The sequence below is a fragment of the Chelmon rostratus genome, chromosome 6 (assembly GCF_017976325.1).
Source record: "Chelmon rostratus isolate fCheRos1 chromosome 6, fCheRos1.pri, whole genome shotgun sequence".
In the NCBI taxonomy this organism is placed as follows: Eukaryota; Metazoa; Chordata; class Actinopteri; order Chaetodontiformes; family Chaetodontidae; genus Chelmon; species Chelmon rostratus.
Genome location: NC_055663.1, coordinates 18,287,011 through 18,299,581, shown reverse-complemented (window position 1 = coordinate 18,299,581; position 12,571 = coordinate 18,287,011). Strand labels below are relative to the sequence as shown.

General features: G+C 39.9%; 1 protein-coding gene across 2 annotated transcripts; it reads right to left on the bottom strand.

Moving 5' to 3' along the window:
* Window positions 1-343: 343 nt before the first annotated feature.
* On the bottom strand, window positions 344-12,026 carry LOC121608549 (inner centromere protein-like). 2 transcript variants are annotated; one of them, XM_041939861.1, is made up of 21 exons: window positions 11,848-12,026; window positions 10,596-10,744; window positions 10,330-10,440; window positions 9,610-10,214; window positions 9,464-9,494; window positions 9,227-9,296; window positions 8,980-9,112; window positions 8,799-8,838; window positions 8,443-8,530; window positions 8,189-8,329; window positions 7,732-7,749; window positions 6,059-6,168; window positions 5,852-5,972; window positions 5,644-5,754; window positions 4,382-4,542; window positions 4,084-4,204; window positions 3,368-3,469; window positions 2,980-3,015; window positions 2,320-2,382; window positions 2,044-2,194; window positions 344-944 (listed from the first exon to the last, which is right to left on the bottom strand). In XM_041939861.1, exons 2-21 carry the CDS (start codon window positions 10,733-10,735, stop codon window positions 763-765), a joined length of 2,535 nt encoding a protein of 844 aa, XP_041795795.1. In that variant the 5' UTR covers window positions 10,736-10,744; window positions 11,848-12,026; the 3' UTR covers window positions 344-762. The 2 variants fall into 2 exon arrangements, with proteins under 2 accessions (XP_041795795.1, XP_041795797.1); XM_041939863.1 differs by lacking the exon at window positions 7,732-7,749.
* Between the last annotated feature and the right edge of the window lie 545 nt (window positions 12,027-12,571).

Genomic DNA, 12,571 nt, shown 5'->3' with positions numbered 1-12,571 from the left:
ATGGATTAAAATAGATATTAGAAATTATATTAATAACTCAACATGTGTGTGTGTGTGTGGGCAGGTACTTCATGTCATCCTTGCATAAGTCAATGCACCACTAAGGCCACGATATTCACAACTGTAAGTTGTGTTTTCATTAAATATTTTATACTATTGAATTATGCTCCTGAAATCAATATTTTCATTTCATACTTCTTCAGTAGTCTACAGCTTTGCATATTCCCTTAAAGAATAAAATGAGGATTTGTTTGTCAGTATTGTTATAAATGACGATAAGAGTACATCTATGTATTTTTGTGCCTTTTTATTTAGCCGAACATCATACCCTCTGTGATGGAGACAATTGCAAAGAAAGAACGAAAAAAAAAAGTAACAGATTTACGGATGCTGGACCGTCCTGACATCAAACCATGCACAGAAATTTGGCCCCCCATTTGTCAGCAGGCCAAGAGAAACTGCCAAATGAATGCCACTCACCTGCCAGAGCTAAAAGGAGGATCCTAGCCCTGCTGGATGATTTCACAAAATCATTGAAACATTCACATCCCAGCTGTGTTACAAAACACATCCATGTTCAAGTACAAGCATGAAAACATCAATTTCATCACCTATGTATCATTTATATCCATGATATCTTACAAACTAATATCAAATTTCCTAAAATGTTGATGCCTTAAACCTTAAGCCTTGTTATGTTATTGGAAACAGAGTTTAAAACAAAATTTTAACTTTATACAGTAATGTACATGTGCATCAGTTTCACAGACATTTGGATCCAACTGGAGGTGAGTGCCACACAGCAGAGCTGGTGCGTTTAAAGTAGCGAGGCTTGCTCTTGTAAAACATGTTTTCCAGTCTGGGTGGTTCAATTGTTCCGAAGAAAGAGTCTAAATCAGGAGGGCTGAAGTACTGCTTCATAATTATCTGCTGCAGGTTGTGACCTGGAAGGGAGAAAAATTGAAATACAGTGTTTTCATTCAAGACGACAACGTGAGACTGAAATCATACTGAGATATGTACTCTAAGTAGGTCACATTCACAGTTATGTGTACAGGATGAAAAAGTCACGATCGACTAATCGCTAAGCCACTCGCCCCCCCTTGGGTTACTGTCGCAATGCCTGTCAAGCTTTCTATTTCCACACAGCACATAATGGAGTTTATAATGATAACGGTGGCAGATTGAACACTTGAAATTCTTAGTAATTTTCAGAAAACAACAGGTTCTTGATTTCAGACAAAGGTAAACAAAGCAGCTTCTTGTTTCAAGCCAACAATCATCAGTTTTGCAGTTTGAAATGACAATGGTTGGCAGGTTTCATCAGCTAGCTAATTAAACTTTATGTGCTATGTTTCCAACTGACCGTTAATGTTTCTAGCTTATTCATTTTAAAACAAAAATATTGTCAAAGGACGTATGTACTTCATGGCAACACACATGATATCATACTAAAAGACTGAGGCTAACAGTACATTTTCCCAACAAAATGTCAGCATCCTCACCAGCTGATAATCCATCCAGAGGATGTGGAAATAAAGAAGTGCTTTTTGTATTTTTGTAGCCTACAGCTACTGAGACGTAGTGTTATAAATGAGCCAAGGAAAAGTGTAAGATCAGCATGTTTTTTATTTTAAAATAACCTTGTTGAGTCACACTCTTGATTCAATTATAGAAGTGTGTCTTTCACTTTTAATGCCGAAATGTTGCCGACACAGCAGGTCATGTCAACTAATGTTAACCTCAAAACTGACAGTAACGAGGACCAGTTTCCAAAAAGTGTGGAAATATTCAAGGAAGTATTATGCTACATAACGGACGTGCCAGTTGGAAATAGGGCTTCTTTACAATGTAACCTGTAAACCAACAAACTAATGTTATTGGTTAATGATATGTTACGTCTATGTAGCTGGGCACGCTAACCATTGCGCTTAAATCGGGGCAAATAAACAAAAGTTTGACCATGTGCATCTTGCAACACTATTTACGAAATATTATTCATAAACAACACTACAGCATTATATTATACTAAATCACGCCTACCTTCAGCCCAGGATGGAATAGGTTTCCTCGGGGCAGACTCATCATCAGTAGAGTCGTCACTGTTCTGGTCCATCCCATAATCTTCTGCACTTTTGGACATCAAAGGTTTGTTGCCGCCCTTTGGAGTGATGGCGTAGGATTGTGGTGACTTCTGATGAAAAAGATAAATTACACGTAATGAGGCTTTACTCTGATGAGAAATATATATATTTTTATCATGTTTTAGGATAGAAATTGATTTAATCTGTATGTCAAAAATGCATTATTTAAACTTACCTCAATATCAATGGTCACATTGAGGCCACCACCTTTTCCTACAGGTGTGCTCATTACAGACTTCTGCAAAGGTTAAGAAGAAAGGTGGTAAATATGTCTATTACAGCTTAAAGGTTCCCTTTGAGTTTTCAATGAGTAGGTCCCTGTTTTGTTTATTTCATGCATGCGTACATGCATTACTGTGCAACAGGTGGCAGAAACATGCCAAGACAGCAAAGAAGCCTGCAAGCTAGCAAACATGGATGTAAACAACGTTTCATTTGAAATGCATTAAAAAAAAAAAAAGAAAAAAAAACTTTTATGAGAAAGGAAAATGCACATGACACGTTTGTTGGACCTGATGGATATACACAATATGTTTTGGTGAGTAACACTGAATTTAAAAATAACTTTTTTTATAAGAAAACTTCACAAGGCACCTTTAACAAAACAGAAGACACAAAACCCAGACAGAGACCTAAACGCTCAGGTCAATGATTGATGTGAATTAACACGGTCACTGAATAATTAGTCACATTATCCAGTGATAATTTATGAAAGCCAAACGTTAACCATTTACCTGCCTTACATGCACAGGTCAAGAGCATAAAACATTTATCCAACTGCTAAATTAAAAAAGGTTTCAACTGATTTTCAGAGAGTCTGTGTGAAGATTCTTACCTCGATATCCACTGTCTCATTCAGGGCAGCAGTGACCTTGAGGAGGAGGAGGGAGTAGAGGTATATTAGGTCCTAAAAAGTCAGCTGCTACAGTATTACTCACTCTAGGAGTCTGTTCACCCAAATGTGGACTATCCACAGAAAACCTCAATAGCATTTTTGTAGGGACGATTTGAAAGTTTTCAAAGGCAAAGCCTGTGAACAAAAAAGCTAAATAAACTAATCCTAAACCGTTCACGTGGCTACATGGAGACTTTTGTTTTCTTACTTCAGGTGGACCTCTCTTTCAAACGCAGATTTGACCTTGAACCTTGAAGTCAACTTTTACATATATTCAGCAGTGCAGGTGAACCTACACCTGAAGTATAATTGCCCCCTGCTGGTTTACCTGTTTAGCAGCAGCCTGTTTAGCAGCAGCTTCCCTCTGCTTAGCAGCAGCTTCTCTCTCTTGTGCAGCTTTCTCTTCAGCAGCTAATCTCTGCTGCTCCTCCTAGTGGGAGAAAAAACACATGAACAATCAGACGGCTGAGTGGCCAAAGTAACAAACCCAGAGCTGCTGAAATCTGCATAAACTAACTTCAATGAGTGTCCTGCTTATCCACAGAGTTGTTTCATGGAAACAATACAAACTTGGACATGGTAACACAGTTTTAAAAAAACAAAAATCGAAGAATTTTTTAATACATTTTAAGGCCTTTGTTGAGGAAATAGAACGCAATACTTCAAGACATTCATGATCTGCAGATACCCTGAATAAAGACTTTTTTTTAACAGTTAGCTTTTTTTAAGCTCTTTCCCATATACCCTCTATTACCAATGGTTTCTCTGTTGCCCTTTGGCTGACAGTAAAAAAAAAAAAAAATTGTCTAAAATATTCCATATAGGGCCGTGTGGCTGCAGGTTTTCATTCCAACCAAGGAGGAGCACACCAGGCTGGACTCATTTAATCAGCTGATCTCAGTCTTCAGTTGATAATTAGGTGACCCCTTGACTGGTTGGAACAAAAACCTGCAGGCACACGGCCCTTGATGGAATAGTTTGGACATGCCTGACCTAATATATAAATTTGTTGTTTCATTTTGGTTCCAGGTGTTGGCTTCTTACCAGTTTTCTTTTTTCCTCGAGTGCCTTTCTCCTCTCCTCCAGCTCTCTCCTCTCCTTCTCTCTTGCTGCTCTCTCCAGCTCTCGCTGCAGAGCCAGAGCTTTTTCCTTTTCCACTCGCTCTCTGAAATACAGACTTTAAGTCAGTACAACAAATTCTGGAGTAAATAAACCTTATTACTACTGTTGTCACAAATGCACGTTTGCATTTGCAACAGCTGCAATACACTATGTTGAAATACACTCACTCTGTTGAAAAAGATAATTTGGCCACTTAGTTTATAAAGTAGTCCTGACTGACCTTTCAGCAGCGAGTCGTTCTCTCTCCAGCTCTCTCTCCCTCTCACGCTCTTGCTCCCTCTTCAGCTCCAGCGCTCTGCGAGCTTCGGCCAGCTTACGAGCTTGCTGTTCCTCCTCCTCGGCCTTCTTCTGAGCCAGCAACTCTTGCTGCCGCTTCTCCTCCTGTTTAAGTTTTAAATAAAGAACAAAAAAAAACACACACAATAAGAAAAGCCCTATGGTAATACACAATGGTAAAGAAAGTTAAAAATAAAATAAAATAAAATAAAAAACTCCTGCCACATGAACCAGAGTTTCCGTGATCCGACAACTGTTTTTTTCCCCTCTAAATAAGAAAATCTGTCTGCCATATTTAAATCTCTCCAGTCACAATGAAGTGAAAAGAATTCCAGAGTTAGATATGAAAAAAATTGCCTCTACATGCTGTTTCCCCTGCAGCTTCTCTGATATCTGCCTTCTCTCTCGCTCCTCTCCCGATTCGGTGAATTAAGGGTCTGTTTTGATCAAACCAGAATTAGTTTTGTTGGAACGGTGAAACGTGTTGAATTTTGTTTCTGTCGAGTTTAAATCAAGTTTATTTTATGATAATAAAACTGACTGTTTGTGTACATGGAAATAGCGGCTTCTGTTTAAACAAAAGGATCTCAATCTTTAACAGATCTATCTCTGTACGGATCCTTTCCATAATGTCGCCAGACACTTAGAATAACAATCTGAACCTGTCAGTGGATGTATATTGACAGAGCACGAAAGCACACAGGGATCACATTGCAGCCCTTTTCGCGGCTGACTGCTGCAGCACAAAACTGGATCAACTGCGAAAATCGTCTGCATTATTCACTTACATACAAAAACATGGGAAAACAGGGTCCATAAACAGATCATATATGACTGGAATTTCTCACATTTGTCCAGGACATTTAAATCTTCCAGGACTTGTGGACCGGCACCAAAAGAAACTCTACTCACTTTTATTAATTTAAAAAATGACAGGTAGGTCAAGCTGAGCGATAATTCAACATGGTATAGGAAAATATTTTATTTGTTTATTTTGTAATGTGTAGGTATGTAGATCTTTTCAAAAACATGTTTATGTTGTAGTAATGTGTAAGTAAATATATTGAAACAAAGAATATTTGAATGGTTCAAACCTGTCATTTTTCAACGGAATAATCAAAGGTCATTTTTACCCAATTTTGACAAATATTCCACCAAGCAGGACCAGAAATGACTAAGTAAATAAATAAAAGAGCATCGTCTTACTGCTTGCTGGATCTTCTTCCTTTTAGCCTCTTCTTCCAGCTTCTTCTTCAGCTCCAGCTCCTCTTGACGTTTAGCAGCCACCTTCTTCTTGGCCTTCTCCTCTGCCAGACGCTGCACGAAGAGACACAATATCAAAGATTAGACACAAGGGTTGAAATCTGTTTCCAGATGAACATACAGACTCAGAGCCATCACATTTGTTGCATACCTTATCATTTTTCTCATCAATCTGAGCCATTTTTTGCTCAATCTTCTTTTTCTTTTCTTCCTCCCTCTGCTCCTCTTTTACTTTGGCCTCAAACACTCTTCTTAGCCTCTCGTCTCTCTTCCTACAAAACAAATTTTACAAGTTAAAAAAGAAAGAACACATCATTGCACTGTCCAATCCGAGTGCGTTAAAAGGCTGAGTGTTAACCTTTTAAGCTCGTCCTGTTTCCTTTTCCTCTCCTCCTCCATTTTCTTCATTCTTTCCTCCTCGAGCTCCTGCTTCTTTTTGAGTGCTTCCAGTTTTTGACGCTCTTTTGTCTGAGAAAAGAGGAAACGTTGTCAGAAATCAGCTAATTCTATCACACTGCAATAGGTGGCAAATGCAAAAACAACTGAAGTAGCAGGAGGAGCGCATTCACGTGGAAACCAACCACCATATCCTTGGAGTAAACAGATGAAGTAAAATCCATCCTGACAGACTTTGTCTTGTCCTTTGATCAGACATAATTTATCAGTCTCCAAACTACTGTGTGGACAATTTCAACAGACTGAGTGGAGAGACAGACATCACTGGAAGTCAAAAAAGTTACTGTTACAATAATACAAACTTGCAGCCAGATTTTGAGGCCACACCTCAAAAGGAACAGTAATAAAATAGATCTTGCGTCTCTTTAAACCATCTACATCATCCAGCAACGCTCACAGTTTCTCTTGCCTGTCCCTCAATATTAAATACAGCAACACTGCTCCAGTGTGTGGGTCTACAATAGATGCTATTAGCCATGGAATGTGCTAACACCAAATTCAACAGGCTACCCAGGAAAATAAATAGTAACGCAACATAAAAGGGGCCAAACTTGCAGGCTTTAAGTTTCAAGTCATTATCGATCCATCCTTGAGATTCTGGTTTGAATCCAGTTCAGTTTTATTCACCCACTAAGCAGTCCGAAGTCAAATGATTAGCGCACATGTATACCATTAGCTTAAGTTTTGTGTTCTTCTGCACAGAACATATACACCAACAAATATGACGGAGAGTGGTAATTCAGAACAGTTACAGGACTCCAACCCCAACCAGCCAAGACAAAACGAGGAGCCCGTACCTCAACGAGGGTCTATTGCTGTCGCACAGATGTGGCTTGGGTATGAAAAGTCTGACACTGACCAGAGAGGCTTACTACACATGTGCTATGCCGTGATATGTAGCCTATCTGGATATGAAATGACTTATATCCAGATATGAGATTTTGGTCATATCGCACAGCTCTAGCTGGTTAAGATGGATTTTCACTTCAGTTTCTACTTGTGATCAAAGTATGTGTCAAAGGCAACAAACAGTGAGGTCACCAAAGCCATTTTAGGTGGTTTGAAGGATTGTTAGATTAAAAGATTGTAAAGGATGAGGATTAGTGACCCTTGGGATGACAGACAATCAACTAACAAGTGCAGTTTGGGGTATTGTCACAATACAGTTGCCCCTTTCACCAGTGGATCCTGCAAAATGTCAGGGCGCAGTCATCAATATGTGGTTTTGGTTATTTACATGTACGTATGCTCATCATAGAGTCTATTCTACACAACATTTAACTTTTTAAGTGAATTATTCAGAAATGTCACCCCCCCCCCCCCCCCCCCCCCTGTTCCCAATAGGGCCAAAACGTACCAGAAATCTTTCACAATCTTCAGACATCAAACTGTCAAGGAGACTAATTTCAGTTCTGACAAAAACAAACTCCTGAACATTTAAGTTTAAATGTGGAAGTGTGAAAGGGGCTTGTCTAAAGTATGTGGTAAATAAGGAGACATTTAATCAAGATGCATGATAGGATATTAGACACCAGCAAAGGCAGCATACAGTGCTTTCAACTATATTACACTTACCACTAAACCAGTGCTCAACTGGGGAGAGAAAAAAGAGCCAAATAAGAGGACCACATCATTCAATAGCTCAACAAAAATGTGAGCCACAAAACTTTTTAAAATGCACTCTTCAATCTCAAAGTATTATATAGAATTACAATCATATAATAATTCACATGAAGAGTTACGCTGATACAAATGCAATTCACTGCAATACCACTTCTCTTTTGGGCCAGTGGAGTTTACTTAGTTTACTTAAGTAATGTCTTGAGCTGGACCACATTTTAATGGTTTGTATCAGCTAATATAAAGCACATCAAAATCTGATCCATCCTATAATGTGCTGTACTGTGTTTCGTCCACCTCAGCCTGCTGGTGCTACAGCTTTGCTCTCCTTTTCCACAGTCGGGTTCCACACTGCGAACATTTCACAGCATGACAACGTTGTTTCTTTGCACTGAGAAAGTGTACAACTTACCTTAGGATCAACCTTCATAGGAGTGGTGTGTTTAATGAAGGACTTGATAACACCAGCATGGCCGAGGCTATTTGGAGTCATCATTAGCAACTGATTCTTCTGCACAGTGTGGAGGAAGGATCTCATGTTGGGTTTGACTGCCTATGTATTCAGAACAAAGGAAAAGCAGCTGGTTAAGAAATCCATTCATTGTCTTTTATCCATTTCTCTCCATATTTTCCATTTCTTAACTCTGCAAGATTTCTGCATCTTACACTTTGACTCTTCTTGGGAGGAGAGAACCTCTTTGTAGGACTTTCCTCTGCAGTATCTGGTGCTTTGCGTTTGGTACTTGGGCGTGACCTAGAGAGAAGAAAATAACATTTTGAAAGACACACAAGACAGAATTTCTTTAACATTCTCAACAAGTTAATACGTCCTTAAATGTTATTGCAGACATTATGAAGTGCAGTAAACTCTCACCTAATACTAACCGAACCCTTAAAACAGTCCTTCAAAGTTGTGAGGACTGGCCAACATGTCTTCATTTTCCAAAAATATCCTCACTCAGCTGGTTAAGAAATTGTTCTGACCCTCATGATGAACCAAGTAGAAGTACACGCACACTCACCTTGGACCTGACTTGGAAGTCCGTTGCTTCTCAGTGCCAACTATAACACAGACATAAGCGTGTATTTGTGCATAAAGGTTGCATTTTGGTAACAAAAAAAGTTATATTCAACAAGTACTAATATACTACTATATAAAATCTAAGCTTAACAAGAACTAAATGAATTGGAGAGCTCACATACCTGTTCTCTTGCTGGGAGTGCTTATTGTCTGCTTACTGATATACAGTGACGGGGGTGCCAGTGTGGGGGAGTTTGCAGCCACAGATCGAGTAATGCGTCCAACAGACGGATGAAGCTGTTGGTTAACGTCGGTCTACGTTTGTTTGGTACAAATAATGTAAAACAAAAACATCAGCTGATCAATAATCAAAGGATAAATTCAGATTCTGTTTGGACAATTTTAGTAGACAAAGACATATAGTCATACCTCCGGAGTTTCCTTGGATTCTTCACCTGAAGCATTATCCTCTTCCTCAGCAGTCACAGCTTCTAACATGCTGCAGCAGTGAATAAATTAATAGGGGTCAGAAACGCTATCAAATAAATAAACACTCAATTTGTGTCTTATCACGTGGGGCGAAGGTTAAGTCACGTAGACAAATCTCTATTACAAATAGCAATAAATTTTGGATCCAAACATTCTGGATTTCCAGTCAATACTCACGCCTCTCTATCCTCTTCCTCTGGACAGTCCTCTACAACCAGGGAGAACAAACAAACAAACAAAATAACAGCCACATGAGACACACAGAAAAATGAGAATCAAAGTGTTTCATTTAACTATAAAACCAAACGATGCTTATTTCTCACCATCAGTGTTGCTGCTACATGTGGAGCTGGCCATGTGAGCCACCTTCCTCTTCAGCATGGAACGCCGTGACGCACGGCGAACAGACTCCTGAGTCATACTGTGCCGCAGACCAGCCAGCGAGTGACGGAGCTTGAGGGAGCACCGTACAGAGCTCCGTCGTGACTTCTGAGCTGCACCAGCTATGGCAATCTTAGCAGCTGTACGGCCAGGAGAAGCACGCTCTGCGGACAAGCGGTCTGCTGAAGAGATGCTGACAACAACCTCAGGTGATGGTATTTCAGGTGCACACTGGGTAGTGCTACATAAGTGGTCCAGCTCGACTTCTGCATGTTTCGCCTTGTTGCTTATGTCCATCTCTTCCTCCTCTGCCTGCTCTGGCTTCTTGTTCTCCACCTCCTGAGTTTCACAGCTGCCATGAGGTAACTGGCTCTCGTCCTCTACTGCCTCAGACTTTGTCTGTTTGTTTTTGCGGGTGGTGCGTTTAGGCTGTGTGGTGGCGTTGGCTTCAGAGGTGGAGGCCTCTGGAACGGTCTCCTCTTCAGCAATGAAGTTCAGCGATTTGACAGAGGAGTCATGAAGTTTGCTGCGCTTTCCCTTTGAAAATCTGGACAGGAAAGGACAATATACTTCAGGGTTACAAAAAGACACAGCGTGTTGTTTTTCAGGTGTGAAGAAATGTGAAGACTTAGTCTTTACTAAAACTGTAATGAAGGCAACACCTTCGCCTCGCTTGACCTTCCTCCTGACGGCCCAAAGACACACGCTTCCTGCGAGTGCTCTTTTTCTGTGATGGCGTTTTTGGCATTAATTCTGGCTCAGCATTGAAATCTCTGAAATAAAAATAAACAGCGTCATTAGTAAAAACCTTAAATACTAGAGAAAAACAACATATTTCTGAAGATGGAAACTTGTGAAAGGGACAAGAGAGCTGGAAGTTTTAAAATGTTAAATATTTTTCTGTGTTTATGAAGTTACAAAAGCTTACTTTGAGAACATGCGGTTGGCTTCTTGTTGGATCTCTTCAAGCCAAACCATGTGGACATTATCAATGTCACCGATGAATTCTTGTACTTTGCCATTGAACATCTGCACGAGCGATTGTACAGGTGATAGTATAGAATTCATGTTGACAGCCTGAGGGGACAAGATCGCACAGTCAAATCTGGATCTACTGGAACAGACCTGAGATGGTACATGACAAACAAATTAACTGAAGCATCACCATACAGACCATAAAGACCAGACTGGTTGTTTATGTTTAAATGTCTGCTTTGATGCAGTCTTTATTTTCCTTTTAATATGACTGTTTAAACCCACTTGTGTTTAACTCCTGGAAGAGCAACCAGGAAAAATCTTGTCCTTAATTATTTTTATCTAACCTGAACTGACACCAAGGCATAAAGTTTACTATTGATACATTACAGATGAAAACTATATGTAGTGTATTAAAGCTACTCTTTAAATATTTAAATGAAACACCACAGTTGTCTGTTTAGTCACTTGCCCCATGTACTAAAAGGTAGATAGATAGATAGATAGATAGATAGATAGATAGATAGATAGATAGATAGATAGATAGATAGATAGATAGATACTTTATTAAACTCCAAAGAGAAATTTAAAACAGGGTTAACTATCCTTTCAATTAACATCACTCCGACAAACAACCTTAGTAAACGTTCAAAATGTCGTTTCAATGGTGGATAAAATGCTGCTTAAAAGCTTTCCCATATTGACTTTGCAAAGTATCGCAGCTGTGTAGCTCCGTCTTGTTTCGTGGAATCAGAGCATGCGCAATGTCTTTGTGTTTTCGTGGATGGGTTGCTCCTGCCAGTACAGTTGCTATTTAACAATACGACGGACAAAAACATACCGTCAGTGTTTCTTTTATGTTACAGCAGCACTGACACATTGTTATACACCCAAAACAGATTATATCAACATTACCCTTACCTCCATAAACACATGCGTTTTTAACGTTAGCTAACGTATCCCAGGTAACACGTTAGCTTAGCTGAAATGCGACCGACGACCATTGTGCACCAAATAGCCCAACAACTTTAATGTTAAACGCCAGCCAAGACTGTGTTTTCTCAGAGACAAGATATGTTCATTTAACTAAAATGTCGAGATCGTTTTCACTTATAACTGCTCTCACAATATTGTCCTAAAACGATGTTAGCAAGCTAACTTTAATATTGTCCTTGACGCCAAAACCATTGTTTGCGTTAACTTACCTTTTATATCCGGGTTTCTGAACAGGGAATCCGATGCTCTCCGCTCCGCTGATATTTAATGCTAAATCAATCGCATATTGACGTAAACAATGCTAAGATGAAGGTGTTTCCACTTTCTCTGACAGCTCTCAGGCAAACTCTTCGCAACCTGTATGATCTTGGACGGTGACTACAATCCTCCCCGCTAAAACTGTTTAACTTTTTCAAAAAACGCATCAGCCAATCCTGACGCGAAGCTTAGTGACGTGGCCGAGCTGTTCGATGTATTTCCTCAAAGGCGGGTCCCGCCGTTAGGAACAATAGAGTGTAATGGCAAGGAGTGCGGTTACCGTCGGCATGGGACCACAAATCGAACAAACCCAACCGACGTTCAGGGCGGAGCTCGAGCCCTGTTCAGATTTAAATCAAACAGGACAAAGTGCTCCGCTCCACCCACAGTAGTCAAGCACGTGCATGTTTGACCGTGGCTTTATGCCGTGCTTTCTTGAATGATGACACAAAACATGTATACGTATATTTTAGGAAATACAAAAGTATAAGCACAGTAAGTCGATTAAAGAGGCATGAACTGTTTTTATGGTAACTGTGTTGACCTCTTTCTGTCCTTTGTCCCATCCTCTCCTGCAGACTGCAGGACTGCTGCTGCTTCCCTCCAGGAAACGAAGCTGCAGGATATTTGAAGCCATCAATAACATGGAAAGGCTGAGGTGCTCCAGCCCACCAA

Bases quoted from the DNA above. Each gene is read 5' to 3' on its own strand.
- LOC121608549 (XM_041939861.1), bottom strand. From the start codon at position 10,735: ATGAATTCTATACTATCACCTGTACAATCGCTCGTGCAGATGTTCAAT. The intron at 9,297-9,463 runs GTGAGTATTGAC...TCACTGCTGCAG, and splicing joins GAGGAAGAGGATAGAGAGGC to CATGTTAGAAGCTGTGACTG. The intron at 9,113-9,226 runs GTATGACTATAT...AAACAAACGTAG, and splicing joins AATCCAAGGAAACTCCGGAG to ACCGACGTTAACCAACAGCT.